The sequence below is a fragment of the Hyla sarda genome, chromosome 6 (assembly GCF_029499605.1).
Source record: "Hyla sarda isolate aHylSar1 chromosome 6, aHylSar1.hap1, whole genome shotgun sequence".
NCBI classification, from domain to species: Eukaryota; Metazoa; Chordata; class Amphibia; order Anura; family Hylidae; genus Hyla; species Hyla sarda.
The window spans coordinates 241,480,809-241,497,333 of record NC_079194.1 but is presented as its reverse complement, the minus strand read 5'-3'; the positions used below and the strand labels follow the sequence as shown (position 1 = coordinate 241,497,333).

General features: G+C 45.3%; 1 protein-coding gene across 5 annotated transcripts in view; it reads left to right on the top strand.

Annotated features, from left to right (window-relative positions):
• The window catches only part of SYT7 (synaptotagmin 7), a 526,341-nt gene that overhangs the window by 289,769 nt on the left and 220,047 nt on the right, over window positions 1-16,525 (top strand). For all 5 annotated transcript variants that reach the window (XM_056526815.1, XM_056526813.1, XM_056526814.1 and 2 more), the window contains exon 3: window positions 5,432-5,514. In XM_056526815.1, the coding sequence (XP_056382790.1) occupies window positions 5,432-5,514 (83 nt within the window). The remainder of the gene's footprint in view (window positions 1-5,431; window positions 5,515-16,525) is intronic.

Below are 16,525 nucleotides of genomic sequence, written 5' to 3'. Positions count from 1 at the left end.
TATAAGCCCTACCCCCAAAAATAAGACCTAGGCCAGTGGTCTTCAACCTGCGGACCTCCAGATGTTGCAATACTACAACTCCCAGCATGCCCGGACAGCCAACGGCTGTCCGGGCATGCTGGGATTTGTAGTTTTGCAACATCTGGAGGTCCGCAGGTTGAAAACCACTGACCTAGGCAATGCCCAGGCTGCAAATATTAAAAAACAAACTTTAACTTACCTTCGTCCTCCGTTCCCCCGCTAAGGAACCGGCCTCATGGTCACTCCACTGTTCTTGCTGCTTCCTGGTGTTGTGATGTCTCAGAGCCTTCAGCCTATCACCGGCCGCAGCGATGTCCCACCTCGGCCGATGATAGGCTGAGCGCATTGTCATGTAAGGAGTCGGCCGGCTTCTTACATGACAGTGGGCTCAGCCTATCATCGGCCGTGGCGGGACATCGCTGCGGCCGGTGATAGGCTGAAGGCTCTGTGGCGTTCCCATCCCCAGGACCGCAGCAAGAACAGCGGAGGGACCATGAGGCCGGTTCCTTAGCAACGTGGGAACGGAGGACAAAGGTAAGTTAAAGTTTGTTTCTTTAATATTTGCAGCCCGGGCACAGGAATACAAAGTACAGCGCAGCGGCTGATAATTATTTGGTAGGGGAGGGGGGGGGGGGGGGAGAAGCAGCGCTCGTGGGTGACATACGATTAGTCCCCCGATGTGGGGTGCAGTGCTGGGCTGATAAACCGGAGGGGGGGGGATGATGTTGGGAGCAGAGATGCGCCATCACATGATAATTATGGGGGGGGGGAGTAAATACCGTTAAACGTTGTTCAATGTACATACGGTACCGTAAATAAATAAGCACTACTCTGAAAATAAGCCCTAGTGTGTTTTTGGTGACTAAAATTAATATAAGACCCGGTCTTACTTTCGGAGAAACACGGTAGTAAGGGAGACCTAGTAGAAGTAATATAATATAGCCCATGATAGGTTGTACAAGAGCCCTATAGCATTACTGTAATACCTTGCTCTAGGACCAAGTTGTAGCCAATTAAAGAAATCACAGAATCTTGCACCCCGCAGTTGGAAATTGCAACTTCAAGTTGCAATAATAAGAGAATATTGGGTAAAGTTGGGAGCTAACCAACTGGGATTTGTCTCAGGTAAGCGAGACAAAGGGATTAGTGACAAAGTAAGATCCAGACACCCTATCACACATGTAGGTTACACTAGCTTCAGCTGAATCCTATACAACCTATTTAAGAGCCAATGCCTGAAAGAATTTGGGTGCCTGCAGTAAAAGGTAATCTCACTCTTGCTTCAATCTACTTCAAAACTGCACGTAAATTGCAACAAATGACTATAATATATTGACACAGTAGAAACAATACAGTACACAACATTACCAGTTCTGCAATGTCTCCTGCAAATAAAGCCGTAACTGGTTAGCATCATCATACCTAGTATTAATAGCTCAGATCAAAGTGAGCATTTTGTAAGGAGGGCACCTGACAATCCCAAGATGTTGTTATACCTTTTGTTATTACCCTCTTTCCCCCTTACAGATCTCTCCTTTTCAGGTGTCCAGTAACTGAACCTTTGGTTTAGTGCAAAATATTATTGTACGGTATAAGACTGTATAGAATATTGGGCAATTATACAATATAGGATCAAAATAGAATAGTATGGCATGGTATAGCACTGTATAGTTCTGTGTTGCATATTAAAGTATAGTACAGGACATATAGTATATTGTACTGGTATAGTAAGTTGTGATTAAAGGGGTATTCCAGGCAAAAACTTTTTGATATATATCAACTGGCTCCAGAAAGTTAAACAGATTTGTAAATTATGAATTTCGGGTAGAATACAGACATGGTCGCACATCTACAATCTTGCACAAAGATCTAATTGCTTCTCAGCATAATATCAAAAACTAACAGGTTGTTAGTATACATTTTTGATCAAAAAGTACAAAGCCCACTCGCCACGTCATGGCCTCCTATTCAGAGTGGCTCCCTAACATCCCTAGCATAAAATGGCGTAGCACCGGGCGGCGACCACCACCGCCGCGACACAGGTGCCCACGGGGGGGGGGGGGGTTGGGGGTGGGAGCGACCCACTGGCAGAGCGGCCCCAATGCCACTTTGTAAATTGCTTCTATTAAAAAATCTTAATCCTTTCAGTACTTATGAGCTTCTGAAGTTAAGGTTGCTCTTTTCTGTCTAAGTCCTCTCTGATGACACCTGTCTTGGGAAACGCCCAGTTTAGAAGAAGTTTGCTATGGGGATTTGCTTCTAAACTGGGCGTTTCCCGAGACAGGTGTCATCAGAGAGGACTTAGACAGAAAAGAACAACCTTAACTTCAGAAGCTCATAAGTACTGAAAGGATTAAGATTTTTTATTAGAAGTAATTTACAAATCTGTTTAACTTTCTGGAGCCAGTTGATATATAAAAAAAAGGTTTAAGTATAGTGTATAGTATAATGCCATGTAGTATAGTGTACAATATATTATAGCTATAGAATGGCATGGCTTAGCAGAGTATTCTGTAGTCAAATGAAGTAAAATGAAACCTCTCAAAAAGACTACTTCTTTGAGAAGACCACATAGACCACCCTCCTCCCATAGACATGAATAGAGGGGACGTGGCGTGATGTCACAAACACATAAGCTCTAAGCTTCCATGTTTGTGACGTCCAGTTGACATTGCGGGAGTCCCCAACAGCGGGACCCCCTCGATTAGACATCTTATCTAATCTTTCAAAATGTTTTCTGGCTGAGCACCCCTTTAAATCTCATTGCCTAAAAAATTACTTTTATAGCCATCCATTCTGCAGCCCTTACTGAGTCACCTTCTTGGATGGGGGGGTCTGATAGTGCCACCAGATTGTCTCCAACATAGTGTGGCATGCTACACGTCCACATGATCATGGACCTCTGGTGGCATTACTGTTATCCAGTGCTTCATCACAGACCTAACCACATATAATACATTCTGATTAAAAAAAAATGTGAAATATGCATTTCAATAGCATTGGCATACTGCATGGAACATGCTGTTTCGGGCTATTGCACCCAACATGGAAGGCCGATTCCTCCGTTTTGGACACTGAGAGTAAAACATTTCTGGTCAGATCCTGTTAACACTAAAATCTGATGGTTGGAGAAAAGACCTGGCACACTTATCACTTCTCTCCTCATACCCTCATATGTTCAATCTCCTCTACAGCACAGAAGGTTCAGAGAATTGAAGTCATCACAGCTGGGCTCACATATATATGGCCTTTTTACAAGGCAATTTATATCCTATTAAAGTGGATCTTTGCCTTGATTCTGCCATCTGGGATGACTTATATTCTCTATAAACCTCTGCGCCAAACTTTGCTTTTTGTTATCTGCTCTTGATGCCTTATGGGTGGAGGGCTTAGTAAGCTCCTCGTCATGTGCACTTATGGAATGACTATAGTAATAACTATTGATTATTATTACAATTGCTGTGGCTCTTATATTCTTAAATTAGCTTTAGGATCTGCAAATTGATATCGGATGCATTATGTAAAGCGATGTGTATCACTGCCTTTTATTAGACATCAGATTGTTAACCATGTCTGGAGGAACAAAGTATGGATAAATGTTACTAAAGGAAAGTACTGATGAAACAAGCATTTCTGTACGGAACAAGAAACGTCCAGCACAGGGTACCTCTGAAAAAGTTTGATTTAATGATATTAAATGGGTACTCCCATGGAAACTGGTGCCAGAAAGTTCAACAGATTTGTAAATCACTTCTATTAAAAAATCTTAATCCTTCCAGTACTTTTTAGGAGCTGTATACTAAAGAGAAATCTAAAAAAGAGATGCATTTCCTCTGATGTCATGACCACAGTGCTCTCTGCTGACCTCTGCTGTCCATTTTAGGAACTGTCCAGAGCAGGAGAAAATCCCCATAGCAAACATATGCTGTTTTTTTTTTTTAATAGAAGGGATTTACAAATCTGTTTAACTTTCTGGCACCAGTTGATTTAAAAAAAAAAAGAAAAAAGTTTTCCACGGGAGTACCCCTTTAATAAAAAACAAATTGTAACATTCATATAGATGCGTTACGTAGATATGTTTTGCTGGGGCTGTAGGGGTCTCCACTAGGAGAGGAGAACATCCTTAGGTAATCCTGATGATGGAGTATCTGACCCAATGGAATGTTTCCCCGAATTATCTAGAGAGAATTTATGTAGCTGCAGAAATTGGGTTGTATATTACAAAGTATTGTTGTAGTTCTGGATGGACTATAGAACTCCTTTAAAGGGTTTTAAAAAATATTTGACTATGTTGGCCCTCATTAACTAACAGCATTCCAACTCTTTTTGTCGGGTTGTGCGCCTAAATTCTGTGTAAATTATTAATGTGCAACAGGAAAAACCTGACAGAATCAGAAACACTAAGAAATACTACAAAATGGGTGTGTTTTTCGGGAAAAGGGGCGTGTTCCCTACATTTCATCCAAAATCACTCATCTTTTCTGAAAACCACTCTGAAAATCATGTGAATTTTCTGGGATGAAAACCCTACACTTTAAAGCATGTATAAAGTTTCTGAAAGCGGAGTAAATTAGTAAATTCCATGGAAAAAAAAGGTCAGAACAGCAAAAAAAACACAACAAAATCTACACTCCACTCTTAGTAAATCAGGGCCATTATCTTGTTGCACACTGGCGCAGACTAACCAGGATATATCCCTATATCATTCACATGAAGATTTTTATTTCTAGCTATATATTGCATGTACAATAGATTGGTGCCCCAATTTTTTTGATTTATATTTCACAAAAATTCCCTACTTACAGATAATCCACTGAAACAGGCTGCCCCACCTCTGCCTAGTAGAACAGGCTTTTTAGTTATATAACTTTTAGCCACTAAATAATAAAATTTGCTTTTTAGTTAACTTCTTTTATTATTTAACAACTTTTAGTCAACTTTTCAATAATGCTCATCCGGTGACCTAATGGTAAACATTTTACCTACAGCTTGTTCTGGCATTTATTTGGGCAATCATGATCGTCTGAATGCATTCCGGTAAACGACTTTGAGTTAAGGGGGTACTCCCATGTCTCAGTGTTCTGAATATTTTGTTCGGAGTGCTTGGAGCGTGCGGCTGTGATCGTGACATCACAGCCATGCTCCCTCCAGTCATGTCTATGGGAGGGGGCGTGACTGTCATCACGTCCCCTCCCATAGACGTGAATGAAGGGGGCATGGCCTGACATCACGAAGGGCATGGCCATGACATCACAATGACAGGCATCTGCTCCAAGCGCTCTGAACACAATGTTGAGAATGCTTGTGTACCGGAGTACCCCTCTAACAGACAAAGATGGCCGGTGAAGGTCAGAAATTAAAATCTTTGAGAAAATGACCTAATCTGAAAATGTTTTTTCCTTCCTTCTAGGGGAAGCGCTACAAAAACTCTCTGGACACAGTAGGAACCCCGGACTCCAGTCGTGGTATCCGCAACGAGAAGAAAGCTTTAAAGTAAGTATACTTCTGTTTAGAAGAATTTTTATAGTAGTGCCTTAAATATCTCAAGAAGAACCTAAAAAACAGCCAGCCTTCCTGAATGACCTTAAGCATGCCCAGTCATAGGCTGTGGACCAAACCTACATGTCTTTCCCTCTTGTGGTAAAACATCCCCTTCCCAAGTCTTGAGCGCTAACAAACCACATTGTGACACTGAAACTTTATCCCAGGTAAAGCTTTAAAGCCTACATATATATATATATATATATATATATATATATATATACAGTAAGTATCAGTACACACTACCTTTTGGACAATGAATGTGCTGCAGTTACACACTGAACTTCATTCCGTTCCAGACCACAGGAGAGGCGTGGAGTCCCAATTTTCATCCACCTGTACCGAATCTTCTAAAATTTTTCAAAAATGTCCTAGCGCCAACATCTAAAACGTCTAAATTCCATCCCAACAGGTTTTTCCACTTAAGCTATTTCCATATAGGTACATACATTTCCAACCACTGACACGTTCACATAACACCTTGATCCATGGAACCATCCGTTTCAAGGTGACTCTTCCTATCGAAGTGTTTGTGCGTTGAGCCCAGAGCATTTCTGTTTTAACTTCGATAAAACTCACAAAGAGAAGTACCGTAAGCCCTGAATCACGCTCTTTTTTTCCATTTTATAGACCGTAGTATTCTTTTTTCTCTTGCACTCGTTTTTTCTCCTCTAGGTTTTTCTTTCTATTGCCAATGAAGTGGAAATTGTCACGATGCCGGCTGGCAGGTAGTGGATCCTCTGTGCCAGAGAGGGATGGCGAGGACCGCGCTAGTGGACCGGTTCTAAGCCACTACAGGTTTTCACCAGAGCCCGCCGCAAAGCGGGATGGTCTTGCTGCGGCGGTAGTGACCAGGTCGTATCCACTAGCAACGGCTCACCTCTCTGGCTGCTGAAGATACTGAAGAAAGGCGAGGTACAAGGGAGTAGGCAGTAGCAAGGTCGGACGTAGCAGAAGGTCGGGGGCAGGCGGCAAGGTTCGTAGTCAGGGGAGATAGCAAAAGTACTGGTACACAGGCTATTAAACACACAGGAACGCTTTCACTGGCACTAAGGCAACAAGATCCGGCAAGGAAGTGCAAGGGAGGAGACTAGATATAGCCAGGGAACAGGTGGGAACCAATTAAGCTAATTGGGCCAGGCACCAATCATTGGTGCACTGGCCCTTTAAGTCTCAGGAAGCTGGCGCGCGCGCGCCCTAGAGAGCGGAGCCGCGCGCGCCAGCACATGACAGCAGGGGACGGGAACGGGTAAGTGACCTGGGATGCGATTCGCGAGCGGGCGCGTCCCGCTGTGCGAATCGCATCCCCAACGGCCATGACAGAGCAGCGCTCCCGGTCAGCGGGACTGACCGGGGAGCTGCAGGGAAAGAGACGCCGTGAGCGCTCCGGGGAGGAGCGGGGACCCGGAGCGCTAGGCGTAACAGTACCCCCCCCCTTAGGTCTCCCTTTCTCTTTATCGGGTAACTGCCTCCCCTGGGATGAGGACACCGGGAAAGGATGGAGGGATTCCTCAACGGCAGGCAGAACCGCAGGAGTAGGAATGGGGAGAGAGGGCAGAGGGCGGGACCTGGCACGGGGCAGTGTGACACCAGGACGAGGGCCATGAGGGGACACAGAAGCTTGCCTGATGGAACTGGGAGGGGGGGAGGGGCATTTCCTGTGGCAGGCAGAGTCCTTAATGACCTTAGGGGGACCAGATACAGGAGGAACCACAGAGTTACGGCAAGGGTTACTGGGAACCGGTTTTAGACAGTTCTTGGAACAAGAGGACCCCCAACTCTTGATCTCCCCAGTGGACCAATCCAGGGTTGGGGAATGAAGCTGAAGCCAGGGAAGTCCAAGGAGAATTTCCGAGGTGCAATTGGGGAGGACCAAAAGTTCAATCCTCTCGTGGTGAGATCCGATGCTCATAAGAAGGGGCTCCGTGCGGAAACGTATGGTACAGTCCAACCTGGCTCCGTTGACCGCGGAAATGTGGAGTGGCTTGACAAGACGGGTCACCGGAATACGGAATTTATTCACAAAGGAGTCCCGAATAAAATTCCCAGAAGCTCCAGAGTCCAGGCAGGCCACGGCTGAGAGGGGAGAGCTGGCTGAAGTGGAAATCCGAACAGGCACCGTGAGACGTGGAGAAGCCGACTTGGCATCAAGAGACGCCACACCCACGAGAGCTGAGTGCGAGCGTGCGTTTCCCAGACGTGGAGGACGGATTGGGCAATCCACCAGAAAATGTTCAGTACTGGCACAGTACAGACAAAGATTCTCTTCCTTACGGCGATTCCTCTCTTCCAGGGTCAGGCGAGACCGATCCACTTGCATGGCCTCCTCGGCGGGAGGCCTAGGCGCAGATTGCAGTGGAGACTGTGGGAGAGGTGGCCAGAGATCTAAGTCTTTTTCCTGGCGGAGCTCTTGATGCCTCTCAGAAAAACGCATGTCAATGCGAGTGGCTAGATGAATGAGTTCATGCAGGCTAGCAGGAGTCTCTCGTGCGGCCAGAACATCTTTAATGTTGCTGGATAGGCCTTTTTTAAAGGTCGCGCAGAGAGCCTCATTATTCCAGGATAGTTCAGAAGCAAGAGTACGGAATTGTATGGCGTACTCGCCAACGGAGGAATTACCCTGGACCAGGTTCAGCAGGGCAGTCTCAGCAGAAGAGGCTCGGGCAGGTTCCTCAAAGACACTTCGAATTTCTGAGAAGAAGGAGTGAACAGAGGCAGTGACGGGGTCATTGCGGTCCCAGAGCGGTGTGGCCCATGACAGGGCTTTTCCAGACAGAAGGCTGACTACGAAAGCCACCTTAGACCTTTCAGTAGGAAACAGGTCCGACATCATCTCCAAGTGCAGAGAACATTGCGAAAGGAAGCCACGGCAAAACTTAGAGTCCCCATTAAATTTGTCCGGCAAAGACAGGCGGAGGCTAGGAGTGGCCACTCGCTGCGGAAGGGGTGCAGGAGCTGGCGGAGGAGATGATTGCTGAAGAAGTTGCGACTGAAGTTGGTGCACAATGGTGGACATTTCTGACATCTGGTGGGTTAGATGGGCGATCTGTCGGGCTTGCTGGGCGACCACCGTGGTGATATCAGAGGCAACTGGCAGGGGAACCTCAGCGGGATCCATGGCCGGATCTACTGTCACGATGCCGGCTGGCAGGTAGTGGATCCTCTGTGCCAGAGAGGGATGGCGAGGACCGCGCTAGTGGACCGGTTCTAAGCCACTACAGGTTTTCACCAGAGCCCGCCGCAAAGCGGGATGGTCTTGCTGCGGCGGTAGTGACCAGGTCGTATCCACTAGCAACGGCTCACCTCTCTGGCTGCTGAAGATACTGAAGAAAGGCGAGGTACAAGGGAGTAGGCAGTAGCAAGGTCGGACGTAGCAGAAGGTCGGGGGCAGGCGGCAAGGTTCGTAGTCAGGGGAGATAGCAAAAGTACTGGTACACAGGCTATTAAACACACAGGAACGCTTTCACTGGCACTAAGGCAACAAGATCCGGCAAGGAAGTGCAAGGGAGGAGACTAGATATAGCCAGGGAACAGGTGGGAACCAATTAAGCTAATTGGGCCAGGCACCAATCATTGGTGCACTGGCCCTTTAAGTCTCAGGAAGCTGGCGCGCGCGCGCCCTAGAGAGCGGAGCCGCGCGCGCCAGCACATGACAGCAGGGGACGGGAACGGGTAAGTGACCTGGGATGCGATTCGCGAGCGGGCGCGTCCCGCTGTGCGAATCGCATCCCCAACGGCCATGACAGAGCAGCGCTCCCGGTCAGCGGGACTGACCGGGGAGCTGCAGGGAAAGAGACGCCGTGAGCGCTCCGGGGAGGAGCGGGGACCCGGAGCGCTAGGCGTAACAGAAATATCATCAAATAGGAGTTTTTGTCTCAGCACTTTCCATTGAGAGCTTTTGTTTCTCTCCCTGCGAACATAACAAAAATATTCTTGTTCTCTTTTTTTCGGCACTGAGTACAGTACAAAGTATTTAATCAGCTTTTGTCTAATCTTGGCCAATACTACTTATCCCTTCTATACACATATGGATGTTTATATTTGTGTATAATGGGTTTTGCTGTGTATTAAGAAAAACGCAATGATTATTCTGGGAGAGATGTAAATTTTGCTTCCATCTGCCTCATCGTTCTTACAAGTTGGGACCTTTTGTTCCACAGCTTTAAGTCTCCTTTGTTATTAAAACCTGGATTATGAGTTAGGAGAAGGGCCCATTAAATATGGTTCCATCCCCCGGCTTCATCGTATATCTGACGGTGCGGCTCTGTGCTCTTAACAGCATAAGAAAGCGGATTGTGATGCCTGTGAACAGGGGAGATATTTATCTCACTGTTCTTTGCCTCATAAAAATGTGTTGTTGAGTTTTCACGGTTCCTGTGAAATATTTTCTAGCTTAGTACTGAGTAGTGCTAGAAGATAAATCATAAAGAGAAGAATATCTGTTCTCAACATTGTCATAAATATGAAGGGATAATCTGTACTGATTTTCAGTTGCATGCTGGTCTCAGTATATTCTTAGCGGCTCGCCAATATCCTTGAAGCCACAACTGTAGACACATATAGGAACTTACACACTATTCCAACCACATATTTTTACTATGCATCACCTTATTTACTATTGCTTTGGTACAAGTTCTTATGGATATTACCAGTATTTGAGTGACAATTATTCTTCTCAGATTTATTTAAAGGGGTACTTCGGCGCTAAGACGTCTTATCCCCTATCCAAAGGATAGGGGATAAGATGCCTGATCGCGGGGGTCCCGTAGCTGGGGAACCCGTGATCTTCCACGCCGCACCCCGTTAAAATCAGCCCCCGGAGCATGCTCGCTCCAGGTCTGTTTACTGGCGATCAGTAATGTCACGGCTCCTCCCCCGTGTGACGTCACACTCCGCCCCCTCAATGCAAGCCTATGGAGGGGGCGTGACAGCTGTCACGCCCCCTCCATAGGCTTGCATTGAGGGGGCGGAGTGTGACGTCACTATGCTCCATCCACGTTATCGCCAATAATCAGACCCGGAGCGAGCACGCTCCGGGGGCTGATTCTAACGGGGTGTGGCGTGGAAGATCACGGGGGTCCCCAGCGGCGGGATCCCCACGATGAGGCATTTTATCCCCTATCCTTTGGATAGGGGATAAGATGTCTTAGCACCAGAGTACCCCTTTAACTATATTTCCCATAGATATTGTTACGCCGAGCGCTCTGGGTCCCTGCTCCTCCCCGGAGCGCTCGCGGCGTCCCTCTCTCTGCAGCGCCTCGGTCAGACCCGCTGACCGGGAGCGCTGCACTGACATTGCTGGCGGGGATGCGATTCGCATAGCGGGACGCGCCCGCTCGCGAATCGCATCCCAAGTCACCTAATTAGCTGGCCCAATCAGCCTAATTAGCTTCCACCTGCTCCCTGTCCATATTACCTCACTTCCCCTGCACTCCCTTGCCGGATCATGTTGCCTTGTGCCAGAGAAAGCGTTTAGTGTTGTCCAAAGCCTGTGTTCCAGATCTCCTGCTATCCTTATTGACTACGAACCTTGCCGTCTGCCCCGACCTTCTGCTATGTTTGACCTTGCCTCTGCCTAGTCCTTCTGTCCCACGCCTTCTCAGCAGTCAGCGAGGTTGAGCCGTTGCCGGTGGATACGACCTGGTTGCTACCGCCGCAGCAAGACCATCCCACTTTGCGGCGGGCTCTGGTGAAAACCAGTAGCAACCCTAGAACCGGTCCACCGACACGGTCCACGCCAATCCCTCGCTGACACAGAGGATCCACATCCAGCCTGCCGAATCGTAACAGATATTTTCTTTAATGGACTCAGTTTTGATTTTCTGATTATACATTTTCTTAAAGGGGTACTCCGGTGGAAATCTTTTTTTTTTAAATCAACTGATGCCAGAAAGTTAAACAGATTTGTAAATAACTTCTATTAAAAATTCTTAATCCTTCCAGTACATATTAGTGGCTGTATGCTACAGAGGAAATTATTTTATTTTTGGATTTCTTTTCTGTCTGACCACAGTGCTCTCTGCTGACACCTCTGTCCATATCAGGAACTGTCCAGAGAAGGAAAAAATCCCCATAGCAAACATATGATGCTCTGGACAAATCCTGACCTAGACAGAGGTGTCAACAGAGAGCACTGTGGTTGTGACAGAAAAGAAATCCCAAAAGAAAAGAATTTCCTCTTTAGTATTCACCAGTTGATAAAAAAAAAAAAAAAATAATACGTTTTCCACCGGAGTACCCCTTTAAGACAGTGTTTACACTACTGTCAGAGATAACATTCAGAACCTCCACTGGTAGTTCTATATAAAGAGAGAAGGAAAGAGGGTGTAGCACAGATGTATGGAAGAATATTGGGGGAGATTTATGAAAACCTGTGTAGAGGAAAAGTTGACCAGTTCAACCAATCAGATTCCTTCATTCATTTTTGAGAGGCCCTTTTAAAAATGAAAGACGCAATCTGATTGGTTAAGCAACTCGTCAACTTTTCCTCTGCACAGGTTTTGATAAATCTCCCCCATTGTGCTTACCAAATGGTGTTGTGTTCAAGACACAACACCTCTGCCGGCACTAAGAATCACTCCTAGAAGCAGGATAGCAGCCTTTCCATCCTCCCAAATATCATGGAGTAGATCGGCCACTAACAGCATTACAGGGTACCAACCACCGGCAAAGAAGAAAATGGGGGAATGATGGTGCTTCTGCCATTATAATTCATAGGGGTCCATTAGGCGCCATTGGTGTTGGATCCAACACTGTTATCATGTGTTTTGTTTTTTTTATAACTAAAAAAATGACGTCAGTGTAAACAATGTTTTATTTTACATTACTTACGTGATGATGGGGTAGCCATGCCACTAGAAATGCTGCAAAAAACAGTTTAGCTTGAAGCAGGCATCTTGATATTTATTATAGTCTGACATTGGCCGGCACTAGCCTCTTAATACATCTGGCATATCAGTGACTGAGGAGTGTAGATTTCAGCTATCATTTAAAGGGGTACTCCGGTGGAAAACTTTTTTTCTCTTTTTAAATCAACTGGTGCCAGAAAGTTAAACAGATTTGTAAATTATTTATATTAAAAAATCTTAATCCTTCCAGTACTTATTAGCTGCTGAATGCAACAGAGGAAATTATTTTCATTTAGGAACACCTGAATCACGAGCACAGTGCTCTCTGCTGACATCTCTGTCCATTTTAAGAACTGTCCAGAGCAGGAAAAAATCCCCATAGCAAACATATGCTGCTCTGGTCAGTTCCTAAAATGGACAGAGATGTCAGCAGAGAGCACTGTGCTCGTGATGTCAGGAGAGAGCACTGTGTTCAAAAAAGAAAAGTATTTCCTCTGTGGTATTCAGCAGCTAATAAGTACTAGAAGGATTACAAATTTTTAATAGAAGTAATTTACAAATCTGTTTAACTTTCTGGCACCAGTTGATTTAAAAAAAAAAAAAAGTTTTCCACCGGAGTACCCCTTTAACACCAATTTCTGATGTATATTATAGTAAATGTGTGAAGCTGCAGATGCCATGCCCTCTAAGCCAATCCCATCATTTTAAAAAAGTGAAGTGCAAATTTCTGCTCAAAAGAGCTGACATACATTAGTAAATATCCCCCCCCCCCCCCTTGATCTCTATAGAAAAGTGCTGTGAGCATGCTCTGTGTTATTAGTCTCCTGCTTTATAACAGAGGTGTTAGGCTTTCTTTACTATGCAGTCCCTATTTGCTATATGCACTGGGAAATGTTACCAGCATATACGCAAAACAAATCCATAGGTCACCATTACCTGATGGAGGCAAAAGAGCGTCATTTTGACCTCTGTTCGAGTGATACTATGATGTATATGTTTGTATGTGTGTTTGTTTGTTAATTTTTTCTATACGGGAGCCTATGTATGACAAGTTCCACTAAGTGGCTTCCATCATACGTCAAGATATTGTCATACGTCAGACACTGTAAAACTGAGTGTGAACATAGTCTTACCCTCCATTGTAATCATGTCCTGTAAGTTAAGGTGCTCATACACATAAGCCAAAAGTAAATAGAATCCACCATTTTTAATGGACTGGCTAACAGTATGGAGCCTTCTGACTCTTTACTGACAGATGATAATGGGGGGGGGGGGGGGGGGGGAGAGAGAAGGATTTTGCATGTTGGAGTTTAACTCCTCACCCCCCCCCCCCCCCTCCACCACCACCGACAACCACCACGGATCCACCACCACCTTTTCTCGGAGAGCTAAGCCACTAACAGAGCTGTCTGGCAGAGGCTTATTTCCCCTGTCCCCATTTAGGACACAAGAATGACCAAACGTTCACATGTATGGAGGGGTCAGGTGAGCTGTTGACTGAGCAAACATTTGGCTGACAGCTGTTAAAGGTGTACGGTGTATCAGTGCCGATCCTGTCTCCGGTGTACACAGCACAACCTGAAAAGGGGTTGTAGAGCCTCAATGCTCATTATGGAATCTGGAATAGATGAGTTGTTTTCTTTTAATATAAGCAATAAGATGAGGCAGGTTAGAGGGTCATGTGAACATAGGGGGAGATTTATCATAACCTGTTCAGAGGAAAAATTCCTGATATGCCCATAGCGACCAATCAGATTGAATCTTTGATTTTTCAGAGGCCTTTTCAAAAATGAAAGAAGCGATCTGATTGGTTGCTATGGGCAGCTCAGAAACTTTTCCTCTGGACAGGTTTTGATAAATCTCCCCCTTATATCTAGAAGTGAGCGGAACTACAGTACTGCAACCTCAACCAAATCTGAGGGGGCACATTAAAAGCAGAAATACTACAGACATGAAGAATTGACGGCCTACCCATAGTGTAGGATCGCTCACCTATAATAAAATGTTACCATCGGAATGCCGACTTAATACATAAAGCTACAAAGAGTAAATGTTGCTGCAGACCACAACTGTAGTATAAAATAAATAATCTTTATTGAATTCCAAATAAGAAAAGGGAAAAACACACATTTAAAATACATATAAAAAATTTGAGACAGCAGCAACTGATAATGGACGTCCCTGAATGGCTCAAAAACAATGGTATTAAATACATATACTGATGATGTGTCTATAGAGAAGTACAGAGTGGACCCACTAGAGCAGTGATGGTGAACCTTTTTGAGCCTGAGTGCCCAAACCATAATGCACGCCAACTTTTTTCCCCTCAAAGTGCCAGCACAGCAATTAAATCAGCGGTTTACTGAGGTTTAAAGAGGCACTGTCATTGTTAAAAACTTTTCATATATAGCAGGACTCATTATAATATGACATTTCACAATATACACCTGTTAAAATTTTTTTACATTTTCACCTGAAATTCAAGCTCAAAATAGTCACCACTAAGGGTCGCCTGTCTTTTAGCCAGACAGACTAGTATAGATTTTACAGCATACTGGATACCGGCCGTAAAGCATACCGGTATCCAGTATAGGAGATTTCTATTGTGTATGAAAAACTACAGATAAAGGATGTGTGGACATGCTGGGAGCTGTAGTTTTAAAACAGCTGGAGGCAACACTGCTCTAACACAGTTATTTACAAACATTGCAGCTTCAGTTGTTACTAAACTACAACTCCCAGCATGCTGAAATTGTCAAAGCTTTCTCAGACTCCAGAATGACAAAGAAGTTGATCAGACATTCAGGAGTCTGTGAAAGTTGAATGACACACATAGTGACAGCTATGCTGATTAGCATCCAGCTTTACTAGGAGAAGATAAAACAGATAGAACATGTATTCATAAAAATGCTGTACTTTTATCTAAAAAATCCTTGCACTAATTTTATAAAGATCTATTCTCATATTTATACATTTTATCCTGTTATGAATTCACCATAATGTCTTCTGATTACTGCAGGCAAGCTCCAAGTATCTTCCTATGACACAGCATAAAACCAGAGAGGAAAGGGTTACAGAGTAGAGAGTACTGATTGGCTGACTGCACAGGCTTGCTCCTGTGAGGGAGACAGACTGACACGCCCCCTCCAGCTTGCACAATGAAAAAGTAACTCACCAGCAGATAAATGCTTATATCTCTGGATATATAGGTCCGAGATACATAAAAATTATATGCACATGATCAGGATTGGGTCCTGAGTAACATATCACTTTTTTTTTGCACTATGACAGGTACGCTTTAAGTCTAGAAAAAACAACCTAGGTAGTCAGTGTGTTCCCCCACATTAGGTTGTAGTTCCCCCACATTAGGTAGGCAGTATGTTCCCCCACATTAGGTAGGGACTATAGTTCCCCCACATTAGGTTGTAGTTCCCCCCACATTAGGTTGGCAGTATGTTCCCCCACATTAGGTTGTAGTTCCCCCACATTAGGTTGGCAGTATAGTTCCCCCACATTAGGTTGTAGCTCCCCCCACATTAGGTTGGCAGTATGTTCCCCCACATTAGGTTGTAGTTTCCCCCACATTAGGTTGGCAGTATGTTCCCCCACATTAGGTTGTTGTTCCCCCACATTAGGTAGGCAGTATAGTTCCCCCACATTAGGTTGGCAGTATAGTTCCTCCACATTAGGTTGTAGTTCCCCCACATTAGGTAGACAGTATAGGTCCCCCACATTAGGTTGGCAGTATGTTCCCCCACATTAGGTTGTAGTTCCCCCACATTAGGTTGCAGTTCCCCCTCATTAGGTTGGCAGTATGTTCACCCACATTAGGTTGTAGTCCCCCCCACATTAGGTGCAGTATAGTTCCCTCACAGACATACAGCCTTCAGCCATGTACAGTGTATGGCTGGAGGCTGTATGTTTGTGTACTGCCTCACAGTGCTCCGTCCACCACTCCTCCGGTCAGGGATGTCCAGGTTTGCCCTGCCTGGCAAACTATGTCTGCGTGCCCACAGAGGGGGCTCAGCGTGCCACCTGTGGCACACGTGCCATAGGTTCGCCATCACTGCACTAGATCGATAACATAAAGCCAGCTAGTAAGTGTGCGTGGATAG